Source organism: Hippocampus zosterae, chromosome 18 (genome assembly GCF_025434085.1).
Source record: "Hippocampus zosterae strain Florida chromosome 18, ASM2543408v3, whole genome shotgun sequence".
Lineage (NCBI taxonomy): Eukaryota > Metazoa > Chordata > Actinopteri > Syngnathiformes > Syngnathidae > Hippocampus > Hippocampus zosterae.
In genome coordinates this window covers 7,848,954-7,874,609 of record NC_067468.1, presented here as the reverse complement: position 1 = coordinate 7,874,609, position 25,656 = coordinate 7,848,954, and the positions used below count along the sequence as shown (strand labels likewise).

The following is a 25,656-nucleotide window of genomic DNA, read 5'->3' as shown; positions in this document are numbered from 1 at the left end:
TAGACGCTTCAATGTGCTGCTTAGGAAGGCCAGAGGTTAGCTATTGAGCCAAAATAGCAACATGACTTTTCAAGTGAGGTCTGCCGAGCAAAAGTGTCAAGATCGGACACGACGCTCTTGGCTTCAGATAGTTGAACTCTGGTGAAAAGTGACCGAGATTGCTGTGATATTTGGTCACCTTTAGGCTGCAACGTAAGTCTGTTAAGTTTCAGCGTGCAGGACAGAGCGTGTACAAGGTCGGGATTCCGTGGATGACACGACATATACTTTGAATCGTGGAGAGATGCAGAATGTCGCGGAAACGTGTCACGGTATCGGACCGGATGCTTCATTCACGTCTTATATGCAAGCGATCGCAATCACATATTCTGAAATAAAATTGCTCCTGTTCTTACCAGGATCGTTATGCAAAGATTTGACACAGATCGAGACGTATACATTCATCAACGGGAATGACACTTTGATCATTTGCAGCGGTGACACTTGCTACATTGCAGTTTGTCTCGTTTAGAGATATGATATTGATGCAAGTGCAGCTTGACACCGCTGTAACATTACGACTACAATCATCATAGCTCAGTTTGGGCACTGACAGATGATTTGAAGCGCCTTATTTATTATTACGTTTTTCCTTGGGTGTCAAAGTGAATCCTATATAATGACCAGTTGTATTTTTAATGGTCAATGCCAAATTCGAAGCACTTTTTTTTTTGCTGTCTTTCACGTTCTCCAAAAAAAAACAACAGACAAACAATTGAGATGTTTAGAAACAACAACAAAAAAAAAAAAAACATGACGGTACCTTGCAGAATCTCTGTGAGGATTAGTTGCTGACTGAGTTGTAGGGAGAGGGCAGAAAAAGTATAAAGGATGAAAGTAGCGGGAGAGTACCGCAGGCTGCTCCTGCCCTGCTTGCTGCAGGCTGCTAAATGCAGAGTCATCGTTGGCTGCAGGCGAATCAAGTGCACATACTCGTTGAGAAGCACACTTCAAAGAAAGCCGCATTGCCACGTTTACAATTGAAATGCTCCATGTCGACTTGTACGTCCTGGCAATGTTGTCTGTGTGTGATTTTTTTGTTCTTTTTTCCAAAATCAATTTAGGATGCCACCGCAAAAGTCAGAGGGGCATCTGGTCCCGACCAGACAGGAAACGGCACCACCTGAAGGAAAAACCGGAGCATCTCATTGTCGTGATGGCTCTGGAAATTGAGATTGCAGGATGCAGGGTGATGCAAATGATGGATCGTTTTTTGTTTTTTTTAAACTACATTTTTTAAAATCAGAGAGGCAAGTACATTTTTGCACGGATACCGAATGTGCCCTCATTTTTCTCTAGCGTGTCAGGTTTTCACGATAAGAATAATTTGGAATACATTTTGTAATATTTATGAATTAAGGGTTAGGTTCAGCAATGGATGAACATTCCCCCCCCCCCCCGCCCCCCCCGAAATGTCATATCTGTCAATTGCAATGAACAATGGCATTTTTCAGAATCAAAGTCACTATCGTCCCATTGCAGCCACACCCAGTAAACAGATGCCGTCACCTCGTCCCACTCGTCCATGGATGAAGAGGTGGTGAAGGGCAAACAAGGTCACGAAAGAGCAGCAGGGAAGTGAAAAGAAGCAAAAAGAGGTGAGGGGAGGGGGGGGCAGTGCACCTTCTTGTAATTATTGCAACAAAAAAAAAGACAGGAAAAGGTGGTGTTTAACTTCATGATGACGTTTATTGAGCAAATGCGGCTGGGAAATCATCGGTGATGAGTAAGGTGATGGGACTGCAAACAAGTAGCACCTCATACAGTTTCCATCTTTCAATTCAAGTCAGGTTCCTATGCATATACAAGAGTGCAAGACCCGAAGCACGAGCACAGTATTTTTCTGCGTTTGCATCCGGGGTAAAAATAACGGATTCAAAAGCATGATTTTAAGGCTAGCGCTTTGTCCGGCTTCGTTGGGAACTGCTTGTGGTCGTTTGAGAGTCCTGTTGTCATTCGCCGCGGCAGCTTTGCGGTTTCTTTTTTGGCTGAGTTGCTATGTTCACGTTAGGAATAAGGCTACTTCAGCACGGCATGTGCGTGCGTGGAAAGGAGCCCCTCCTCCCCTCATCCACCCCCACCGACATCATCCTTCCCTCAATTACTTGCGCTCCAAAAAAAAAAAAAAAATCCCATAATAGTGAATCCTCAAGCATACAGCATCTTCTCTCTTGACCATACATACATAGGAGAGGAAAGCGCCCTCCTTCGGCCCCTGAGCTACAGCATGCAAAGCCCCACCCACCCCCGAAAACCGCAATCCCATCAGTTGAGCTGCGGCAGGAATGGAAAAAGAGAAATATGGCTCGCCCCCCCCCCCCCCCCACCCTCGCTGCGTCTGCAAACATGCACTTCTAACATTTGTAGCGTTTAGCTTCTCTCTAAGGCTTGTGTATGTTTTATTAAGTCGCTCTAGCTGTATGGTGTTCTCTTATGTTAGTTCTGCTTGATTGCTTGTTCGTCACGCCGACCGCCGCCGTCCGTCCACATTGAGTCCCGCCTCCTCAATCGCCTTCCGTCACCTGCTTGATGGACTGGCTGGAGTGCTTCTCCGTCTTGATGGTGGAGACGAACTTCTCCTGCAGCACGTCCTCAACTTCCTTCACCGTCTCGGTAACCGTGACGGACTTAGTGACCTGCTGCAAGCCGTCGCCCCCCGTGGTGATGGTCTCTACCGTTTTGGTGATCACCACCTTCTGGCTGCCGTCGTCCTTGGCGGGGCTCTCATCCACACCGTTGATGATCACGTCGGTCCCCTCGCCTCGCTTTTCCTCCTCTTCCTTCGGGCTGCTCTCGTCCAGGTCACCATTCATGGCGGCGTCTTTCGTCTTCTTGTCGTCTGTGGTGGCACTCTTTATGTCTTCGGCAGGTTTGGAGGTATCAGGTTGGGTCAATTCAGTCTTTGGCGAGTCCGGTTTTGCTGATTCAGATTTAGGGGACTCTGCGTTTGGGGAGCCGGCCTTTGGTGAGTCTTCCTTGGGGGATCCGGGCTTGGGAGATTCTGATTTAGGGGACTCCTCTTTTGGGGAGCCAGCCTTCGGTGAGCCTTCTTTGGGGGAAACAGATTTCGGGAATTCAGATTTAGGGGACTCCTCTTTTGGGGAGCCAACCTTCGGTGAGTCTTTTGTCGGGGATGCAGGCTTGGTGGCTTCCGGTTTTGGGGACTCTGCTTTTGGGGGAGTAGTTTTTGGAGAGGTTTCTTTGGGGGATCCAGGCTTGGGAGATTCTGATTTAGGGGACTCAGCGTTAGGTGATTCTGGCTTTGGGGATTCTGTCTTGGGGGAACCAGCTTTTGGAGATTCTGTCTTAGGGGAAGGAGCTTTTGGGGATTCAGATTTTGGGGAAGCAGCTTTTAATGATTCAGATTGTGGGGATTCAGACTTTGGGGAACCAGCTTTTGGGGATTCAGACTTTGGGGAACCAGCTTTTGGGGATTCAGACTTTGGGGAACCAGCTTTTGGAGATTCTCGTTTAAGAGAATCTGGTTTTGTCAGTTCTTCAGGTTTTGCAGCTACTGTTTTCTGAACGTGGACTTTGGCTACAATTGTTTCTGTCACAATGTCTTCAACAGCGTCCTTCTCATTTTCTTTCTTCCCCTGGTCTGCATCTGCCTTTTCTTCCTCGTCGTCTCCATCTTTGGATGCTCTGTCTTCGTCCTCGCCGGCATCAGCTTCCTCTTCACTGGCCTCTTCCTCCTCTCCGGCCTTCACTTTCCCAGGAATGGTCTTGGACTCTTGAGATTTGGAGCACAGGACAGTTTCCTCTACTCCGTCCTCCTCATCGCCCGCCTCCTCCTCTTCTTTATCGTCCTCATCCTCCTCTTCTTCATTTTGCTCCTCATCACCTTCCCCTGCCTCTTCTTCCTCCTCCCCATCCTCTTCATCATCCCCCTCTTCTTCTTTCGCCGGCGCCTTCAAACTCACTTTCGCACCAGTTGCAGCTACGACTTCCTCTTCCTCCACCTCGCCGTCCTCTTCACCTTCCTCTTCGTCCTCCTCGCCTCCGCTGCCTTCGAGTGTGGCCGAGAGCTTCTGGGCTATTTGATCCAGGGCGTCCTCCATGTCGGCCTTGTCATCCTCCACCCTGGTCTCCTCGATGATCTCCTCCACAAACTTGTGTTGCACCTTCATCCTGGGAGGTTCTGATTTGGTAAATGAGATTCTGGCGGATGAAACGGCTGGCCGATGGGTGAAGGTGCTGAAGTGGGTCTCCTCGCCCTCAAGGAGTTTCCTGACGGGATTGTGAATGAGTGGGTTACAAGGATTACCATTTGTCGAATTGTCTTTCATAACGATGTGAGAATCATTATCATCTCAAGACTAATTAATTGAGACTGAATCAACAGTTTTTTTGCCTCACTCTTTGAAATCCTTAATTCATAGTTCCGAGTCTCGAAATCCAACACTGTGATTATACGACAGCATTACTTTTTCTAACTTTGTCACATTTCGCAACATTGTTTGTTAACCCTTTCAGCGACAGTTTATCATGTTATCATGTTCCAGGGTGCATGAAAGGGTTAAAATAAGTTTTTTTTTCTTCCAGTGTCTCCTTTTTTGTTCATCTTCATTTTAAAAAAGGTTTTCCTCTCTAGTTTCTTGTCTTAAAAAGGGCCATGGGTGCGCATTGCACTTCTTATGATACATTGACCTGAATCACTTCATGTGAAAGACATGCATGCGCAAATCATAAGTTCTACAGTGTAACAAATATAACGTCAAAAAGTTCGGAATTCAGCGTGAATAATTTTTTAGGCTGAAAAATGGATGAATGTGACTTTTATTGCAGCGACAAGGTGCAACCGTCTTCTTTATCTGAATTGATGTAGCTGGTAGCACGTTGTGCATCATTTTAACTCATCGTTTATTGAGTTTGCGTGGTCTCCCTGATATTTACTTTAAGTCTTTAAATTTGGAAAGGCTCCAGCTCACTAAGTTACTTAAAAAAATGTTTGTCTCTTTTTATAATGGCCTTGTTGCTAAGAAATGCCTGGTACTCTCTACAGTTGAGTAAATAAACACACTTAGTTCCATTATGAGGAAATATATGTGTTTGCATATCAGATTTTGTTGTAGTGTTAGTCCTCCTTCGATTTAGATTCATTGTCCTTTTTTGTTTGAATCACGGGTGAGTTGGACCATAAACCTAAGCTGAATAGAGGCAAATTTTGGAGTACCACCAGGACTAGTCCCGGGTTGATTGCAATTTAAAAATGACAGTTTTTGCCAAAACAAACATCTCGTGATTGCCTTTTCTCACTTCAAATGTGCTAAACGTGCAGCCGCGAATGTTTCACCTGTATGCAGCGATCTCAATGTCCAGGGCCATCTTGACATTGAGCAGATCCTGGTACTCGCGTAAGTGACGTGCCATCTCCCATTTGGTGCTCTTGAGCTCATTGTCTAGCTGGTGGATGGTCTCCTGGAAAACAGATGCATACATTGGATGTCATGGAAAATTGTATGCTTCTGTTTCAGGATGAGGGAAAAAGAATAGAAGAACGTGACTTTGACATTTTGGCTCTGCAGTTGACACTTGAATATATTCTGACGCAGATATTTAAATACTCCCAATGTCTTCTCTTTTCAATATATGCACCCCACCCTGGAGGAGAGGTGGTGTGACGCAAGGACGTGGACAGTGAGGACATTGCGCCATGATTCTTACTCAGCAAAAAAATTCCAGCGCGAGAGTGAGGCCGAGAGATTGATTCTGTCGCAGTCCTTCCCTTTGAACCCTTTTGCTAGACTTTAAAAGGAGTCACTGCTCCTGACGAGGAAAGAAAATGCAAACAATACGAAACGTTCCATAAGGCATTAACCCATTTACCATTTAATGTTTTTTAATGGCAGGAATAGAATAAAATAACACAAGTGTTGTGCACGGGGGAATATTATTTACCCGTCACAGTAAACACAAGGACTAAATTGTTTTCAAGTGAATTTGTGCGCAGGCATAAGTGCACTCAAGGCGTTCGTTACTTTAGAAGAGTTGCGTTTTGTGGAAGCGCACGTCGCGGCGCTTGCATTACCTGCAGGCTTGCAAGGTCGCTGTTGTGGCGGTCCTCGATGTCGCCCAGCTGCCTCTCCAGGGATTCTCTGGTGCCGCGTACCGACTCAAACTCCACGGTCTTGGACTGCAGCTGGCGCCGGTAATCGCTGATCTCGTCGCGAGCATTCTTGATGGCGTCTTTGTTTTGCTCGGACGCCTCGTTCAACTTGGCGTAGTGGCACATGAACCAGCTCTCCACCTGCTCCAGGTTCTTGTCCGAGTGGCCCTCAAGCTCGCTGCGGATCTCGCGCAGAGCCTCCGTGATGTCGGCCCGCTGCGGGTCCCTCCTCTCCACGGTCACCTGTGCCGCCTGGATGTGGCCCAGAAGCTCGCTCACTTCCTCGTCGTGGTTGTTGCGGATGAAAGCCATCTCGTCCTGCAGCGACTGCACTTTCTTTTCCAGCTCGGATTTGAGCATGTCCGAGTCTCCGGCCTCTTTCTTCAGAACGCGGATGATGGCCTCGGTGTCCTCCCGGATGCGGGCTTCCTCATCCAGGCGCTCCCTGATCCTCTGGATGTCGTCCTCCAGGTGGTCGCTGTCGAGCTGGATCTGCGCCTTGTCGCGGTGGATCTGCTCCAATGTGGCGCGCAGCTCCTGCAGCTCCTGGTCGAACAGGTCACCCAGTTGCGAGCGGGACACCTGCTGGTGCCTCAGGGCTTGGATCTCGTCCTCGATCTGCTTGTTCTGCTGCTCCAGGTAGTGCACCTTATCGATGTACACGGCGAAGCGGTCGTTGAGCCCTTGGAGTTGCTCCTTCTCGTTGGAGCGCCGGGAGGACTCCGCGCTCAGGAGGGAACTTTGGCTCAGCTTGAAGATGTCCGAGTGGGGCTTATTGGCGCCCCTCTTGTACGACGCGCTCACGCCTGAAGCCGGGCCGCTCCGCGACCACGTCTGGGAGCGGTATCCGCCGGCGGAGGGGCCGCCTACGGAGCGGCTGTAGCTGTAACTGCTCGCCCTGCTGTCCGTAACTCTCCGAAATGGGCTCCCTATGGCATCCATCCGGCCAAGCGTGCGGGAACTAATTAGAGAAAACTGGCTCTGTGGCTGTGCTCTACAGTATGTGGCTGTGAGGGGGCGGGGGGTGGCGACGGGGAGTGTATGTATGCGTGGGGGTGCGGGTGTGATGGGTGGATAGCTCCCACAGCGACTGCAACCTTCCCTGTGTGCACCTTATATATGATGAGAATTGGCATTGTCGCCGGCCAGGAGGTGGGGAGGGGAGGGCGTTGCTGAGATCACACCCTCTGCTATTGGCCAGTCCCGACCACATGACCACATTGATTACAATACTGGATTGCATTGTGAGGTTTGCATTCACTCTCTCTCTCTCTCCTTCTCCCTCTCCCTCTCCCTACATATATACATGTGTGTGTGTGTGTGTGTTAGGGAGTGAAACTGCAAAATGAATAGGTCCTGTTTTGTCCTTGTCCTTGAGACGAAAGAAAAACATCAGCACCTTGGACAGATTCTCATGCCCCCCCCCCCAAAAAAAAATGTTTTCAGCAAATTTTGAAATGGTGATTTTATTTTAGGAATTAAGTGAAATCCACCATTCAAAGCTACCTGGCCCTGTGTGGAAAAAATAAAAGTTCTTGAAATTCAAGAACAGATAAGAATTAAACTAACATCGATCAGTCATCTTATTTTTGGAGAAAAATAAAAACTAACAAACTTCTTATGATCTTTGGAGAAATCTTGTGTGTCTTGTTCAAGCTTGTGTAAATGTAACACTGGATTTCAGTAAAATAATTTTGTACCAACAGTCAAACATCCATCATGGTCATGCGATGGTCTGGGGTTGCTTTGCTTTTTCGGACCCGGACCACTTGCTGTCATTGATAAAATTCTGCCTTTTGTCAGAAAGTCCTGAGAGAGAAATATTGGCCACTTGCTTTCTGCAGCATTACAACGATACAAAACACACCAGCAAATCAACTTTAGAATGACTTAGAGGAAAAGAAGCAAAAACAAGGTGAAGGTTTTCCGAATGGACTTGGTGAAGTCTGGACTAGCAATCTGATAAAAATATTGTGACCTGACGTTTAAAAGGCTGTTCATTCTCGAGAACCCTCCGGTGTTGCCGAAATCAAGCAATTGGGCATGGATGATTGCATGCACATTCAAAAAACACTTACCCACAAGTCACACACAGAAATATGCAGGACGGGTGGTCTAACCACTCCTTTTAGCGTCAATGCGGGCCGATGCGGGGTGGATCTATTGATCAGCTATCAATCTGAATGCTCCCCTCACCTCCATGTGGTCAATCTGCAACGATTAACCGCTGTTGTGGCGCGGGTGCGGGCCGAACCAAAAACAGCTGCATCGGCGTTTGGAGGTTTTCATCACTGATCTGCTAGCAAGCCTCTCTTTACAGTGCAGGTCAAAATAAGTTGCAGCATGGCGTCTCTATTTTTAGCACTACATCTACTGTAAATGAAAAAAATCCGGGAGCCACGCCCCCACACAATGTCCCATTGTCCTTGAGCGTTGCTTTGTGAGCATGCCAGACTTTTAGAATGTCATGCATTGGTTCTTGTGCGGGCCCTGAGAGGGTGAGAGTCAGTATGGTGTGATGAGCGGGACTGGGTGGGGTCCTGCAACAAGAGCCCGGTGAGCCAGTTGGAGTTACTTTGAGGCTCAAGCGCACTGCAGAAGTGTGATGAAATGATACTGCAGCTGAATAAAGGCAAATGCACACACACACACACACACGGGTCCTCAAGTCAAAACCGTGTTATAATGCAGATGCTTTTTGTTATTGTATGCTGCGTACAGCAAAGGCAAGGACAGCGTGACCTCATAGAGAGCTGATGCACCGCTGACTAGCCCATCCACACAGTGTTTGCCATGTTGCAAATAAGCTGACTAAGAAGAAACATTGACACCGTGACGGCCTAGTGTAGTTGTCTGATCTCGAATTACAATGCGTTCAATATACCGGGAGTTACAATTGAGATTATTTGAAAGAATCAACCACAAAAAGAAATCTTTTTTTTCCCAACCACTCCGGAATTCTATTTAAATCAAATTTGACCTGAGCATGAATCGTTTTGGCCTTAATTCAATGGAAAAGATCGTCACCATTTTCTATTTTATCTCACAACAAACTCAACTCAATTTTATTTGTAGAGCACTTTACAAATAAAATTGTAAAGTGACATTTACAATTTGACATTAGATGCTCCGCAGTACATTCGAAACAACTTTTCAGCAACTATAGGGAATAAAAAGGCATTTCAAACTAATGCTCTGGTGTTCTGTAAGCATTTAGAACCTCCAACTTGTAAAAAGATATCAGTATATGCCTGCATATGCCTCTTTTATAATGCTGTAGTTTTCTATCCGGGTCAATTATTCCTTCACATAAAAATATGCCACCAAAAAAACAAAAAAAACCCAAACTGATTTCCTTTTAAATAAAGAGTGTGATACTGATGGCGTAATCAGGTGTTCCATTAATTCAAACATTTTAATCTGCTTGCCTTTTGCTGAACGTTGACTTCCTGCTCAAGGCGACAAAAGCTGCTGATGTTTGGTTTCAGTCCAGAGGCGAGCGTGTCAGCATATTGATGGTCTCTTCTCGATGCTTCTTATGTATGTGTGCGCTGGGTCGGTGTGCATAGTGCATACATGACTGTGTTGATGCATGACAGGGACACACCCATATAAAGTGTGTGTGTGTGTGTGTGTGTGTATGTGTGTGTGTGTATATATATATATATATATATATATATATATATATATATATATATACACAGTATATATATGAATTAATGTTGAGTTGCGTTAAATCAAGTATTTTGTTTTAAATTGTATACTATTTGTAGGCAGCATAGTGGACGGTGATGATCAGATTGGTCTCACAACTTTTTGGCCAAGCTTTATTCATTGGTCTCATCTTTTTGTTGATTGGCCATGAGAAATTGTTTTTTTTTTTTTTTTTTGCACCACGCGACCTGAACACTGCTGCGCAACCAATTGGACGGCCGAGAAATTGTGATGTTGCCCGCAAGATAAAACATGAGTCGGACTGTGTGTGTGTAGAAAAGGTCTGCATCCTTTGAATCCACAGACAGAGAGAGGCAGAGTAAGAGAGTCAGTGATGCATTGCAGATAAACTGCAGTGTAACCCCTCCCTTTCTCCTCACCTATGCAACCTCCCCAACACACCCCTCCACCCGCACACACTGTACACGGCATTACCGTCCCGCAGACGCACACGCTCACATCACCCCACACCATCAACATCCTGTCACACCCTGCTTACCTCTCCATATCTTTCTGGAACCTTTACACCGCCCTGCTATTCATCCATCCCAGGACACAGTGGATCAATGCGCAACCACCAGGCCATCGTGTACCCCAGGGGTGCCCATTAGGTAGATCCTGATCTACCGGTAAATCTAAGACAGGTCCCAAGTAGATCCGAGGAGTGTCGAGAAGAAAAAAAACAAACAACCATTTGTGTGTCTTTGTACATGTTAGTAATATATTTTTTGTGTTAATATACACTGCACACTAATCAGTCTCATTTTCACTAAAAAAATATGTTTAAAAAATAAAATAAAGCAGGTAAATCTTAAATTTGTGTGTGTGTGTGTGTGTGCGTGTGCGTGCGCGCGCCGGTAAGGGTAGATCCCGTGAGGTTAGTTGATCAAAAAGTAGATCTTCGATCCAAAAAGTTTGGGCACCCCTGGTGTACCCCAAAGTGTTGACACACACACACACACACAAAACTCCAATACAACTACCGGTACTCACATTTTGCAGATCCCTGACAAACATTTAATGGAGAGTCAACATGAAGGCGATGGTTAAATCGCAGAAGAATCAAAACATGCCTCGGAGTACTACTGGATATGCTCCCCACTCATGCCCCTTAGATTCTGCCTAGAAAAACAAACAACCAAATGTGTTACTTTGCTGTGTGACATGTTCCCGTTCTGTGCAGGGCGCTTCACTGACAAGTGCGGCTACCTGAAGGTAAACGATCCCACGGACGGAAGATCGATCTGTTGTGGAGGTCAGAGCAGCAATAATGTTATGGGTGTGAACAAGAGAAGACGGCCCTGACGGTGACTGCAAGTTAGGCAGACGGCGGGACAACAGGTGAGACAGAGGATGTGGGTGAGCTGTTTTGGGGGTCCGCAGGGGCAGGGGGCCACCGTTGCCACTACGACAGCAGCGGTAAGTTTGAAGGCGAAAGGTCAAAATATAATGACTTGTGTCTTTATGGGGGCTTGTGTGCGCATCACAGTTTGCACTCGCAACAATCAAAATAAAAAGCAAAAGAGACACGCTTATATTATTTTGCGCTGCACTCTTATCATGAGGTTTGAGATTTGACGTGCTAATCACTCCTGTAATTTTACATAGTAGCATTTTGGGTGACTTGTTTCATTCTGAACTATACAACATCAAATGATGATCTAAATGATCCAAAACAATGAATTCCATCGGATTTTAGTGAACATATAAAGGGTTAAATACATCTGATTTGTCGAGTAAACTAAAATGATCTGCTTTTTTTGTGCCATCCACTTACAAAAAAAAGAATGTATTAAATTAGCATCCTGTCTTTAATCCATCAATATCGCCATCTCCTCTGCTGCAATGCATTTCCTAATGATATGCACTTTAATCACTTGGCCCGTGTCATAACAACAACAAAAACTCAATTTCCAGAGGCTTTCAATATCCTGGAGTGTGGCCGCTTGTTGAAATTTGCAGAGTCACTCATCACCCTACAACTCTACAACCCTCCCCTCCCCCTCTGTATTCAATTGTGGCCGCCTACACACACACACACACACACACACACACACACACACGCACACACACACACACCATCACTATCACCAACCATTACACGCTAAATATGCTGTAGGTTCTTTTTGGGAGTCAATGCAAATGTACTTCATTCCAATGCCCTAACTGCTTTGCAGTGATATCAAAGTGAATTATGAATGAGAGGCAATTGTTCACCAATGTGTTGTAATGATCACATGCCTCTCTGCACTCGGCCTTTGGATCAAGTATCGCAGGGTGGCCTCATCATGACTGATATGAATGGCATGAAATCCAATGCTGCCACTAACTGGAATCGTGGAGCCTTTTGCAGCAGAATAAACGACCTTGGCTAACCTGGAAAACAATTGAAAATTGATTTATTGATTATTTTGTCAATAGGACTAGGCAAGTTGCCTTCCATCAACAGGCAAAAAAATATATGATGTGTATGAATGTAAGTGAAGGAGGGTATATTTTGAAAACTCGATGGGCGCTATGACAGAGCCTTGAGGTACTTCCTATCGCTGAGGATGTACAAAATTGTCGATAGATCCAACTATACATTTTCTACAGCACCTGTTCTTATTATAAAGTCATGGGTGAGCTGAAACCTATCTCATCTGATTTAGGGCGAGCAAGGTACTCGCTGGACTCATTGCCAGTCAATCTCAGGTCACATGTAGATTTTTTTACACACAGGCCCTCAGGCTTTCGGTTGTTGATGGTGTTTGGCGCCAACTCTGTTGTAAACAAAACTGCAGGCAAAGTGTGGAATGCTCCACTCAAATTCCGCTCGCATTGTGAAACATAATCTTATGTCGATGTGGCGCCTTTTCTACTGATTATCATCCCAAATGGCTTCTGCCCTTGTTGTATGCCCTTTCTGTTTCTCTGCATTTTCTTCAGAATAGTCACTTTAGTTTGTGTTTACTTCATTTGTATTATTGATATAGATAGATAGACCTGTCATTTTGGCATGTTATTGGACTGTTACTTGGGTCCCGAGTTGCATTTGAATCCTGTTGTTGACACAAGTGACAGTTAAGCACAGGTGTACCTACTTTGTGATGAGCGAGCATGGCAACATGTCTCTGCGGCAGGTCAGTGAGCTGCTGACGAACGAGAGTGGAAGGTGGAGTCATGCTGCAGAGGCTGTGCTGCAAAATCCGGCTCAATGATGGTGCGTGAGTGAGCTCTCCATTCAACTCTCATTACGTAAACGAGTTTGCTGTCGCAGCAGAAAGAAGAGAGTTGTATCAAAGTTGTGATAATTGCGCCAATTGTGAACTTCTCACCAAAGCCTTTTACTGTTGGATTTGTAACCCATTCCAGCCTTGTCCACGTCTACAATACAACTGGACTGCTTTGGTTAGCTTAGAAGAGTTTTCGTGTATCTGTTTCAATGTCTCACTTTGAATGAAAGTGATTGTTGAGAGTGACAGGAGATACATTTATTTACGCACCATAATTGCTTCACGAACAGCGCACAGTGTTAGGCCCATGGATCCCAGTATTGAGCACAGCTTGTTCTGAGACATTTGCCTCAAAGTCCATGAGCTACTGAGAATAATAACGGATAATAATTGATTTTTACGAAAACAATTAATACACGGAGAAAATGCACTCCAGAACATGCAAACTCCACACAGAAAGGTCGGAGCTGGAATCGAACCCTACACCTCTGCACTGCGAGGCCAAAGCGCTAACCACTGGGCCACCTCCTTGTTAATTCAAAGGAGAATTTTATTTTGGGGCGGGGGGGTTTTCCATCCATATGCTAGCTAGTAGGTTACTGACTAATTCAAGACAAATGACCAAATATGAATAAATAATAATACAGTCAAGACAAGGAGAATAGTTCCACTGGGAGTCAATTAGCATTAAAAAATCGAATTAAAATTTTTGTGTGATCCCAAATAAATTTTTAAACAATTTTGCACTCTGCAGAGGTAGCAATCAAAGTGAATGCTATCGCAACCGGACATGTTTTTATTTTCTGCAGGGAGAGAAATTTTGCTGCTTGAGAGGATTGCTCAAAGCATCCAAACAACCAGCTTGCTTAGCAAATGCGCTTTCAGGCAAAGTGTCTTGTCATTCTTTTTTATGCTAGCTGCAGCTCGCCCCAGATCCTACCCCCCCCCCCCCCCCCCCCCCGAGGACTCTGCCTTGCTGCTGCACCTGACGCTACATTATGCATGGAAATTATTTCCACTGCATTATCATCATCACTCGGGTTGAGAAAAAAATGAAAGGGAGAAAACAAGTGGGGCTTTCCCTCATGGTTATGACTCATAGGAGTCTTAGATGAGCTTGGTGACTCAGCTTTGGCTCTATTCATGACAATCCTTTGTATTGTGCTTCCCCTGCACGCTGCACAGGGTCCCCTTGTGTGCATTTCAATTGCTAGTTGATGATAATTTATACTGCTCTGTTTTCTTTTGCTAACTGAGCTCTGCCTCCAGGGTGGAAACGTCCTTTGGGCGCCGGCTTCCCAACTTTTGCTCAAACTTTTTGGAGGCAAGCTTTTTCACCCGAATCAACCTGCGGAAATACCCTTAGATTCTGTCACATGGACAGTTTTGTGTGTGATCTATTCGCTGGATTGCGTCATCTCATAGCTGTGCCACCCAGGAGGATGATTTGAAAAAAATAACTGCAGTGGTTCAGAGGGTTTGATGTCTGCTGGTCACATATTTAAGAATTAATTAGTTTGGGTTGTATTGAATGTCCACCCTGTGCAGTTCTTAGAAAGGTCTGAGCAAGCCTGAAATTTCGATTTACTTTCTACCACCAAATTGTCACTCTGCCCGGTGCGTATCTAATACATTCCTTTTGCTGCACCAGCCCGCACAGCTTGGCAGAGACCGGTTTTATAAGCTTCAAGTATTAATCAAGGGGCATTTTTGTGTACACTAATTTTGGTCTTTTTGTTTTTAGAATTTTTAACACGCACACACGCAATTGGCCAATGGCAATGCTTCAACTTGTATATTTCATGAGGCTACGGAAAACTGCAATCGCCTACTCAAGCACGAGCGGAAAGTGCAACTGTCACACTGTGTATCTAAGAGGACGGAACAAGACAGATGTTAGAAAATTCATCACATGCAAAGTGTGTGAGATAACCATAAATATGAATTAATTGCTTAATCACTATTTGATCAACGGTCATTTATTGAGTTTTTGCCGCCATTGACTTATAGTGGAGCAATGAAAGCATCTAGAGCAATTTACAGTATGTGCAGTAATACAGAAACAATAACATTGGTCATAAGTTAGGTACAGCATCTGCTGAGTCATGCTTTACAAAACTTCAAGGCGTATGGATTGCTTTCTTTGTGGAAACGTCTTTCTATAAGTTGATGCATGCATTTTTTCCCGCCACAATCTAAAGTGGTCTCCAGTGTGTAAATTCTTTTTGTTCTTGTATGACAGGAAACAATGTTAAAAAGTGAGCCAGCTGCATCTGTGCCGTCACTCATCATTTAACAGGGCGTTAGTCTTTTAGGTTTTCATATCAACATTGGCTGCAGAGCTTCATTTACAGGGGTGGAATACCTTTTACACTTTTACACGCACTTCAGAATTTTGGTCGCATGTGTTAAAATACAATAAGGCGCTCAGTCTTAATTTAACAATACAAAGATTACTAAGCTTGTCAAAGGGGAAATAGTCCAATTCTTTAATTAAATTCTGTTTAATTGAGTGTACAGATCCGGGTGACTAAATGGCATGTTTTTTGTCCAAACCCCAAGAATCAAGAATTACAGCATACTTTGCACATCCTATTTCTTGTCTTGTTGAAATTCGACTGCTCATGCCAGGCCAAATACTGCTGAGTCAATGAGTCTAAATTTTGTGACCAGACAATTAGGTTGGAGTCTGTGTCTAATTACAAAGCGTTTCAACCTTTTGGACAGATCATCTGTCAAGAATGCACCTCTTCTAATCAAATCATTCAATGCAAAGTAGTGCAAGAGTGCTGTGCACGTAGCATCCCATTGAGATAATCTGTTGCATGTTCTTCATTTTATTTGCTGCGTCGCCATGTTCACTGCTGAGATACTTTTTAGGAATGCAGACCTGTCACCTTGGCCGCAGATCACAGATTTTAATCTTGTTAAAAGCGTAGATGACCGCAGAAGACAGACAGGCAGGCACTCACGATTTCATCAAGAAGAAATGTCATCCTTAATGGGCTGTTGAGCTTAATTGCAATGTTTCTATAGGCTAGTTTGGAGGGACGCGACCGGGACATCTTCCACTGAGCCCGTTCCGTGCTTTTCATTGGATTTTTCATTTCATTGCTACGAGCCAGTGGTGCGACTTGAGTGCCTGCTCACGCCACTGCGGATGCCGCATAGTGAATCGAGTCAACTTGATTTCCTCAAGGGCATTCTGAAAAAGTTGATATCAGTAATATCATGAAATTAGTAGACCACTGACATGTTTAAGTTTTAGAAAGAAAAAAAAAAAGAAAGAAATAGTGTTCCCTCAGTGTCTTTGCGAAACAAGCATCTAAGGGTGTCAAACATACGGCCCGCGGGCCAGAAGCAGCCCTCGGACGAGGTTCGTTCTGGCCTGCATGATAATTTAAAAGAGAAAAAATGCATAAAAGACACAGAATTAATATTTTTAATAAGATGCAGTTCATGGATTATCCGCCACGGGCACACTGTTGTCCCCTTAGTTTGTAAAGTGTAGGCAGGGTTTACATTTAGATTTTCTATGCACATAAATGGTTTTAAAACTCCTTCCTTTATAAATCTCGTATGGTCTTAAAGTGCATTACTATTTTTCAATACCAATTACTTGTTAAAGTTTTGTGCCTGTGTACAATCAGTGGGATCAGTTGCAATGCATATATGTGAATGATAAAAGTAAATTGCACGTGTCGAAGGAAATCTAAGGTGTTTCATGACATGTTTTGTAACATTTTCCTAATGTTCTTGTGCAAAAACAAAAGAAAGACATGACATTTTGATGATTTATAACAGAATGTTGTGTAATTTAAATGGTTCGGCCCACTTGACATCTACCGAGGCTGTATGCGGCCCAAAATGTGAAATGAGTTTGACAACCCTGATCTTCATGTTTGTAGAATGCTTCAGGACGAGAGAGCATGTCATATGCTCGGTCCAATTGTAATATGTCATCGATGGTAGATTTTTGTCCGATTTACTGCCAATCTTTCATGTAGTCAAGAATTCTTTGGTTGTCTTCCATTTGGAGAGGTGCAAACAATATTCACTTGCTGTAATTAAGTAGAAGTACATATACTTCCATTAAAAAAAATAAAAGTAGAAATCCTGAATTGACACCTGCCCTTCATTAAGTGTTCATCAAAGTACAAACTCTGAAATGTAGTGAAGTATAAAAGTAAACATTAAAAATGAATTTTTACTTTTTTTTTATACCCGAGCAAGCCCGCACCAACTCTACTTTTGTGCCGTTAATTCATATGAGAACGCGCTTTGCTAACCTTGTGAACTGAGAAAAAAAAAATTTGCTTATGGCGACAGCAACATAAATAAATAAATGAAATGCATACATGCTGTAGCTTAACTTGCAAATATAGATATTTTTTTCAAATGAGAGAATTGTGTTGTCGTCCACAGGGGGTTGAAAAGATATACCATCTAGCCTTTGTTTGCCAAAGTAAGTAGGAGTACATAATATAGATATCTATTTTCAGATGTTAGGAATAAAAGTAAAAAGTTGACAGAAAATTATTATACCCAAGTAAAATTCTGTGTAGTATCACCAGACCCCCTCAATTCCCCGAATGTTTGTTTGGATCAATAGCACAGACATGCAGCTACTAATAGCAACACATTGGTCTATTTTTTGCTTGCGTCCCGTTCGGTGACGTCCCAACAACCTCTGCCTGCTTTCCTCTCTCCTCCGACTCACTCGAGCCAACGCCCAGTTGCTGCAGTGCAGCTTGCTCCTCCTTTTCCACCTAAATCCAAATGACCCCCCCGCTCCCATCCTCCTTCCTGTCTCCTCAGTCTGAGCCTCCTCGCTACTCTTGCATGCACTATTATTTATGCTGCAACGGGGCAAAATGTGTTTTTCCATTTAGTGACTTGAAAATCTGTAAAATATGTATATTTTTTTAAAATCCCGACAGCGTTGCATTTGGGCCTAATACCCATCCATCCATCATCCATTTTCCGATCCACTTTATCCTCACAAGGGTCGGGGCGGGTGCTGTAGCCTATCCCAGCTGTCTTCGGGCGGAAGTCAGGGGACACCCTGAACCGGTTGCCAGCCAATCGCAGGGCACCCATAGATGAACAACCATTCACGCTCACACTCACACCTAGGCACAATTTAGAGTGTTCCATCAACCTGCCATGCAATTTTTTTGTGGAATGTGGGAAGGAACCGGAGTACCGGGAGAAAACCCACGCAGGCCCAGGGAGAACATGCAATCTCCACACAGGGAGGCCAGACCTGGAATTGAACCCGGTACCCCTGCACTATGAGGTCAACGTGCTAGCCACTGGACCACCAAACTGATTTGGAAGAAAGTGTTTGGTGTACAAGCTGCAGAGCAAACCAACTTCCAGTCGATGTCCATTGATTGGAGAGCAAGTGTTCCAAGTCTGCTCACTGGCACGTTTGGGAAGGTCAGCAGATTCCTCAGTGGAGTGAAAAGCACCCCAAAAATGGGAAATAACATTATCTCAGTGAGGAGGCATGATTTGGATACATCGCTATCAGCTAACAGAAGTAGTTCATGTGAGCTTCTCATCAGCGGTTTGTACCATTCTTTTTCTTGACAGAAAGCTACTCTGCACTTTCGTGCCATCATGGCTGAGATTATTTCTGGACAACCGCCAAGTTGCTTTTTGCCCTCCAGCTCCTGATTTCTCACAAGAGTGTCTCTGGCGTGGCCGGCCATAATGATCAATGACTCCTAATGGAGAGGTGGGCGTGCAAAGCATTGCAAGATTGTGTTTTGCGAGTAAAATACAATTTTTTGTGGGTGGGTGTGATTCAGAATAAAGACGGTTCACAATGAGAATCTGTTAGAGACGTCGGATGTTATTTTGTCTCGGTCAAATCATTGGCAGACTTGCAACACTGCCAAATGCCTCAGGAATACAAAGCTCTCAACCAAAATATTGTAATCATAACATCAGAGCACAGACAGAACACAGATAGATAAACAACCATTTGCACTTACATTCATACCTGCGGACAGTTAAGAGTGTTCAATCATCCTGCCACGCAATTTTTGGGAATGTGGGAGAAAACTGGAGTACCCGGAGAAAACCCACGCAGGCACGAGGAGAACATGCAAACTCCACACAGGAAGACCGGAGCCGGAATTTAACCCCGCACCTATGCAGTGTAAGGCCAACCTGCTAACCAGTAGTCCATTGTGCCGCCGCCTCTGATTTCAAAACTAGCATTTTATCAATGTCTTCTGTCTACTTAATATGAGGGTATCAGATCAAATTATGTGGGTTCACAATGGAAACTGAATAATGTCCCAATGAAGTAAAAGTAAATCGACATTTCATTTGTCACATTTTACCGCAGGGCAAATTACATTGGATGAAGAATTTTATCCTGGAGGCCCCGTGGAGCATTTTCATATCCTGGAATTTTACTGACATCTAAAGTCCTGATTGTGAAAGTGCAGCAACAGAAATAGTCGATTCCATCCACCCATTTTCAACACTGCTTAACCTGAACAGGGTCGCGGGGGAGTTGCTGGAACCTCTTCCAGCTGACCGAAGGCAGACTACACCCTGAACTGCTGCGTCAGTCACAAGGCACATATAGAGAGACAAACAACCATTCACACCCACATCCACACCATCACTGCGTGGGAACCGATCCTGCGCTTCCCACTCACAAAGTGCAAGTGTACCACTACACCATTAGCGAAAATAGAGGTGATCGTAGGTGTGTGTGTGTGAATCAGCAATATTATTCAAAACCAAAGGAACTGAAACAGCTCTTGGTCATTAGAATTCCAAGAACAGATATACCCTTTCACCTTCATACCTTGCAATGTTACGTGAGAAGGAATAGAAGTCATTTTCAAGGACAGGGTGCATACAGTCTGTGTTGGATTTAGGCCAAAAATCATGTGACTCTGCTTGAAAAATAGTCTGGTCATATCACTGATATCAAACATTATCTAAAAATAACCACAATGTTGTAACCAAAGGCAGCACTGCGCTTCAGTTGCATTTGTAGTGCATTAATTTAACAAATAATGACATTCTACGTTAGATAAGCATGATTTATATAGAATGTCATTTACCACAACGCTGTTCCTGATTACTTTTCTGATTCATGCCAAGTCGTGCAGATTCTCATACAGTTGTCATTACTTGAAAACTGGGAAAGCAATGACTCATAAGTGATTGGACAGATGAGTGACCTGATCGACGGATGTTGGTTTTAAGGCACTGTCGTAGATTCTGAATTGTAATAATCTAAAAGTGCCACTAGAGGGTGCTCACACAACGCTTGACGTGGGAATGTCGCAGGGTTTGTATGCATGTATTCTCTCTCTCTCTCTCGCTCTCTCGCTCTCTGTTTTTACTAAGTAACGTTGAATGTGAAACTGAACCTTGAAACTTTGCGGTGGTTGCACAAAGATGTGTCTTGCGATTGTCCTTGAGAATTCCCCCAGAGCCAGCTAAAGTGTCTCTGAAGCTGACAGGAAATAATTAAGGCGCCTTTGTGTTGATCATAAATGATTTAATGCCCTCCTTAACATAATAGAAAGGCAGATGCAAAACAACTTCAACAAGCGACAAGAGACAGTCTTTCGCCAAAACTGTTTCCTGGGACTTGAATTAGTCTTTGGTGACACCAATTGAGCGCTATCCTGTCATCCTTTTTATTTTTCATTTTATCCAAAGACGACCCAGTTTACAGTTTTCACTATTGTCATCAACATTATTATTATTTATAGTTGTAGTACATGTCTTTTAAACGGCATTTAAACAATCACTCTACATAGTACAGTCTGTCGAACAATAATATCACACATTACATATTGCAATTATTAGAAGTTGACAGAGAAGGCATTTATCAGTGGGCTGCATCTTAAAGGTTTGAATGCGTCTGTTGAAAACAAAATGCTTCCTGCTGAAATATCGACTTAGATACAGACATAGTTAACATGATTGCTGAATATGTGGGGAATTTGGCTTTTCTGGTGGTGACGTTAGCTACCAGGCTAGCCATTATGTTGTGATAAGAATGGTCTAAAAAAGTACTTCTCATATTTTTTTACGCCTCCACACCCCCAGTTAGAAGTTTCGTTGCGGCCCCCTCACCTCAATTCCCCTCCCTGACTATCATTGGTATAATTTGTCCTTTAAATTGTTGTAAGTACGTCTCTGCAAGGAGCTAATACACCTTGTGCACTCTCTTACAATGACAGCATCACTGCCACCTACTGTAGTGGATGTGCAATCGCAATGTGACCTACAACATTCATTCATTCATTCATCTGCCGAGCCGCTTGATCCTCACTAGGGTTGCGGGGGGTGCTGGAGCCTATCCCAGCTGTCTTCGGGCAGTAGGCGGGGGACACCCTGAACCGTTTGCCAGCCAATCGCAGGGCACCCACAGATGAACAACCATCCACATTCACACTCACACCTAGGGACAATTTAGAGCGTCCAATCAGCCCGCCACGCATGTTTTTGGAATGTGGGAGGAAACCGGAGCACCCGGAGAAAACCCACGCAGGCCCGGGGAGAACATGCAAACTTCACACAGGGAGGCCGTAGCTGGAATCGAACCCGGTACCTCTGCACTGTGAAGCCAATGTGCTAACCACTGGTCTACCGGGCCGCCGACCTACAACATGTAGAACTCAATTAAAAAAATAATAATAATTGACATATTTCCAAGAAGGGAACTACAAATACACAGTATTTGTACACGTGTGTGCACCCTCTTTATAACTGTGGCTGTTCAAAATTAGCCAATAATATTTACATTTGTGTAAATATTAATACGTGCCACCATTTTAAGTGGCTGATTAACACAAAATACATTTCCAGATCTTCATTACGTTTTTTAAAATTAATTAACAGGTTAATCAGAGGCACTTCAAAGTGGAACTCAACCCAAACATTTTCTTTCGAGAATATGTCCTATGCAGCCCCGTGAGTTGAAACGCAGCATTCTGATCAATATTAATTAAACTGTCATCAGAATTACGAATAGCCAAGGCCACTTTGAAGTTGTTGCCTCCTGCTTGACTGGATTAGCGGGATCAAATTTTGATATGTTTATAATCAATATTTCGTCTCAGTCATTGTTCTTGTCTCACGCTTTCTCCTGTCAGTGCCGCACATAGTTATGCAACGGTATAAAGAAAGATGATGTTGCAGGGGAAAGTAGGGGAAGACCAGATGAGTTGGGGAGAGAGAGCGTTTGTTATTATTTCTCCCTGCTGCAGGTGTAGAACAATAGTCTGTGGAGAGCAGAAAACACTGCACCTCCTATGTTTTTCAGGGAGTGACAAAATGAGGCGCTTTTATGAACCTATTTGTCTTGCCACCTTCTGAAGTAAACTACAGCGATTGTGTAGTCTCATTTTGAGTGAATTGTAAGAAAAAAAAGTCATACTAGAGTCACTCAACAGACCAGGGGTAATCTGTAATGCATTCATGATTTGACAAGCATCCGTCTTAATTTTCTTGCCCTCCAGCTCTTTATAGGAGGGAGGGGTGCCATGGAAACTCCACAACCAGGAGCGGGGGGAGATATGTGAAGGCATCCTGCAGTATCGCCTTGGTCATTTGTACCTGGGATGAGCGACTATATCGGAAGACAAGTAGGTGGCATGCAAAAGACGATCGTAAAATGGGGACGCTCGATGGATTAAAACAAACAAGGAGATGTACGACAGCATCCCCGCACTTCCAAACACGGGACTGCGTGACGGGTCTGTGGGAGCAAAGAGGGGAGAGCGAGAGGGAGAGGTAGGCAAGTGGGGGAGGGGAGAGGAGGAGGGGAGGGGGGGATTCAGCGCAGTGCGAGCGACTGGATGAGTGTGGCTGCATCAGCATCACTAGCTGTAGCATCTTGAAGCTGACGTGTGGCTTGTGGCTCCCCATAGCATCTCCATTGACTATACATAGAGGAGGGGTGGAGGAAAAACAGAGCGCACGCATGACGCTTTTGCAAGCCTGGGGGAGATAGTCTGGGGGCTAAAACGGGGCTGGGGGGGAACGCGGGCAAGAAGAAACCGGGAGGTGGGGGGGTGGCCACCGGTAGCAGCAGCAGTGTAGCAGCAGCTGTAGCAGCAGCGGCACCATGGCGCAAGCCGCCAAGCAGCTCCGCAAGACCAAGGACCTCGCCGAGGCCGCCGCCCAGGAGCAGCGGGAGAAGGAGGAGCAGAAGATCAAAAAGAGGAACCGATCTAGGGATCGCAGGCGCAAGGTAAGGACGTCTGCGCCGATGAGGCAGGTGACGGCGTCGCCTCGGTATCGGCACGCTCGTCATCGTCAGCCGTCGTTCTGGTGGTGCGTTCCTTTTTGACTGGTAGCAAGCGTGCAGTTCCACATGCATAATGACCCAGTTGGTCCGAGGGCCTCAGCTGCTGGGTGTGTGCGTTTAAGTGTGTGTGTGTGTGTGTGTGTCTGTGTGTGTGTGCGCGGGTGTATGATTGTTCTGTCAGTGGAGGTGTGGCTCTGAAAGGCTTTTCCCTTCATGGAATTCTCACTTGAAGCGTTGTCCAGGGTTAAATCTTATTGCTGTCACGTCTCAAATGCATGCCAGTGTAGTTTGATGCCCTTCGGTGCGTTTTTTTTTTTTTTTTATGCTCGTGGCATTCTCCCCATATTGCTTCTGCTGGAACGGGGGGCCAGTGCAAAATGGAGGGAAAGGTGATGATACTGAAGATGAAATTCGAACCTCCTCGTGATATTTTAGTAACATGCTGTCGATGTGAATCAAGAATTAAATGACAATTTCAATTTAAAATAACGTCCCCCCACTTTCTCCAGCGTAGCTGAAACTCTCTAATACGCTGGGTATGCCTTTCGGTGCACATTTTATGAGCTTTGTACTGCCTGTGCACTCAACCTTGGCAGCCCCAAAATGATTCATGAGAATGAATATTGCATATTTTAATCTAGTTCATATATTGCATGCTTGTCGGGTGGATTGCAAGGCAAACTTAAAAACAAAACAAAACAAAAAAAATCTAGTTCACTGTAGAAGAAGAAGATATGACAAATATTCAGTACAAGTGGTGGCAGCTGGCTTCATAGGTTTCCCACTCCAAAAATCTAATTTTTTATTTTATTTTATCCCAATATTACTATACAGATGACATTACTGTGGTACATCGAAATAGGGAGCTATTAGGCCATCTGACAGGACAAAATTCGAATCGGGTCGCTGTGAGCCCATCAAACTAGACACGATTTAGATGGAACCTGAATTACTTCCTGGACAGTTCAGAAAAGTTGAAAATCTGGAAATAATTATTCCAAATTTCATGAATCGCAACAGGACATTTTATTTTGAAATTTAAGGTTGATTGATGTCCTGAAACAGATTTGTGAGCTTGGATGCCACACTGAACAGCTGAGGGTTGAATTTGTGTTCTTTTGTGTCCAACATTGATGGCAAATTCTCATACTGTGTGTGTGTATGTGTGTGTTGAAAACAGGCGGTAAGCATGTTGTGTAATCTCGTTTAAATTTTTAGGACATCTTTCTTGGGTATCATAAATAATGCTGCTCCAGAATTTTAGTCCTGGCTCTTCCCCACTTTTGCTTGATGAATTTGGATGATTATTATTATGCTTCCTGTTTTAGGTTTTTTTTTGTTTTTCATTGACTTGGCCTTCCAGGTTTGACGTTTTTGACTTGTAAGTTTGATGTACACTAAATCTAAAGTGCGGCGGAACCATCAGGGAAACTATTCCTCTAAATCGAACCGTCAGCATGCATGGCGTCATGACAGACCTCAGTAAATCTCACAGGAGCTTATTAAATTGATGATGACCATTATTTTTTTTTCCTACAGCGTTTTCTAACTTATTCCGAAAAGAGAGAGGAAAAAAAACAGAGCATGAAGGAGATACGTTAGTGAAAGATATATCGCGACGGTAAATGCAAAAGGTTTACAAGTGCTTATCGTGTGCAAGCTCGCCATTTCCTTGAGGCAAAACAACAAACTTTGTGCAAGAAAGCAGTTTATCTTCCTATACTAAGTACTTCCTTTGTCAAGCTTGTAAAGTGTCTGTGGCATTGCTGTACAGTCGATATGCGGAATAAGGCTCAGTCCGTTTGGTCGTTAGCGCGAGAGCAAAACGTCTTTACGATTGTCTCTTGGATGCGTTAAGCGTTAGAATCTGGGATGTTGGCCAAACGAAATCTTGTTCCCGAAAAATAACAAAACTAGTCGACAGTAAGTTTTAGTCATTTAAATGTCAAGTACCAAAAGAAACCTTTGTCTCATCCTCTTTCATACCCTTGTTGACCAACACGTTCACCCGTAGTTTTATTTACCTTCCTGCTCATTGTCTTTTTCTCCTTCTTCCTCCAGACGATTGTGAGACAGAGAGCGAAACAGTAGGCATCAGGAGGTGCTAAGGATAGTAATTAAGTCACATTAACCTTGTTGTAAATCAAATTCCTTTGTCCAAAGGTCACCCACTACAGTTCCAAGCAAAATGTTATAACACCGGATAGGCAGGACACCAACGTCGTATTAGGAGTTTAATAAGCACTAAAGTCTCTGTGAGGTTCTTGCTGTGCAACTGC

At 44.3% G+C, this 25,656-nt stretch overlaps 2 protein-coding genes across 16 annotated transcripts in view; one reads left to right on the top strand and one right to left on the bottom strand.

The window, feature by feature from the left end:
* Positions 1-2,277: 2,277 nt before the first annotated feature.
* Positions 2,278-7,266, bottom strand: nefma (neurofilament medium chain a). Of its 2 annotated transcripts, XM_052051240.1 has the most exons (4): positions 6,071-7,266; positions 5,336-5,460; positions 3,150-4,269; positions 2,278-3,074 (listed from the first exon to the last, which is right to left on the bottom strand). In XM_052051240.1, the coding sequence occupies exons 1-4, from the start codon at positions 7,088-7,090 to the stop codon at positions 2,544-2,546; spliced, it is 2,796 nt and encodes a 931-aa protein (XP_051907200.1). In that variant the 5' UTR covers positions 7,091-7,266; the 3' UTR covers positions 2,278-2,543. The 2 variants fall into 2 exon arrangements, with proteins under 2 accessions (XP_051907200.1, XP_051907198.1); XM_052051238.1 differs by having other exon boundaries at positions 2,285-4,269; positions 6,071-7,265.
* A 15,654-nt stretch (positions 7,267-22,920) lies between these two features.
* Positions 22,921-25,656, top strand: part of LOC127591266 (ankyrin-1-like) — a 52,561-nt gene continuing 49,825 nt past the window's right edge. For 6 of the 14 annotated variants that reach the window (XM_052051204.1, XM_052051210.1, XM_052051206.1 and 3 more), the window contains exon 1: positions 22,921-23,320. In XM_052051204.1, coding sequence (XP_051907164.1) covers positions 23,195-23,320 — 126 coding nt within the window. In that variant the 5' untranslated portion in view covers positions 22,921-23,194. The remainder of the gene's footprint in view (positions 23,321-25,656) is intronic. The other 8 variants (XM_052051213.1, XM_052051205.1, XM_052051212.1 and 5 more) reach the window with 3 other exon arrangements.

Coding starts and splice junctions, on each gene's coding strand:
- nefma (XM_052051238.1), bottom strand. CDS start 7,090: ATGGATGCCATAGGGAGCCCATTTCGGAGAGTTACGGACAGCAGGGCG. Junction 5,461..6,070: donor GCGACCTTGCAAGCCTGCAG/GTAATGCAAGCG, acceptor TCTGTTTTCCAG/GAGACCATCCACCAGCTAGA. Junction 4,270..5,335: donor ATTGAGATCGCTGCATACAG/GTGAAACATTCG, acceptor CAATCCCGTCAG/GAAACTCCTTGAGGGCGAGG.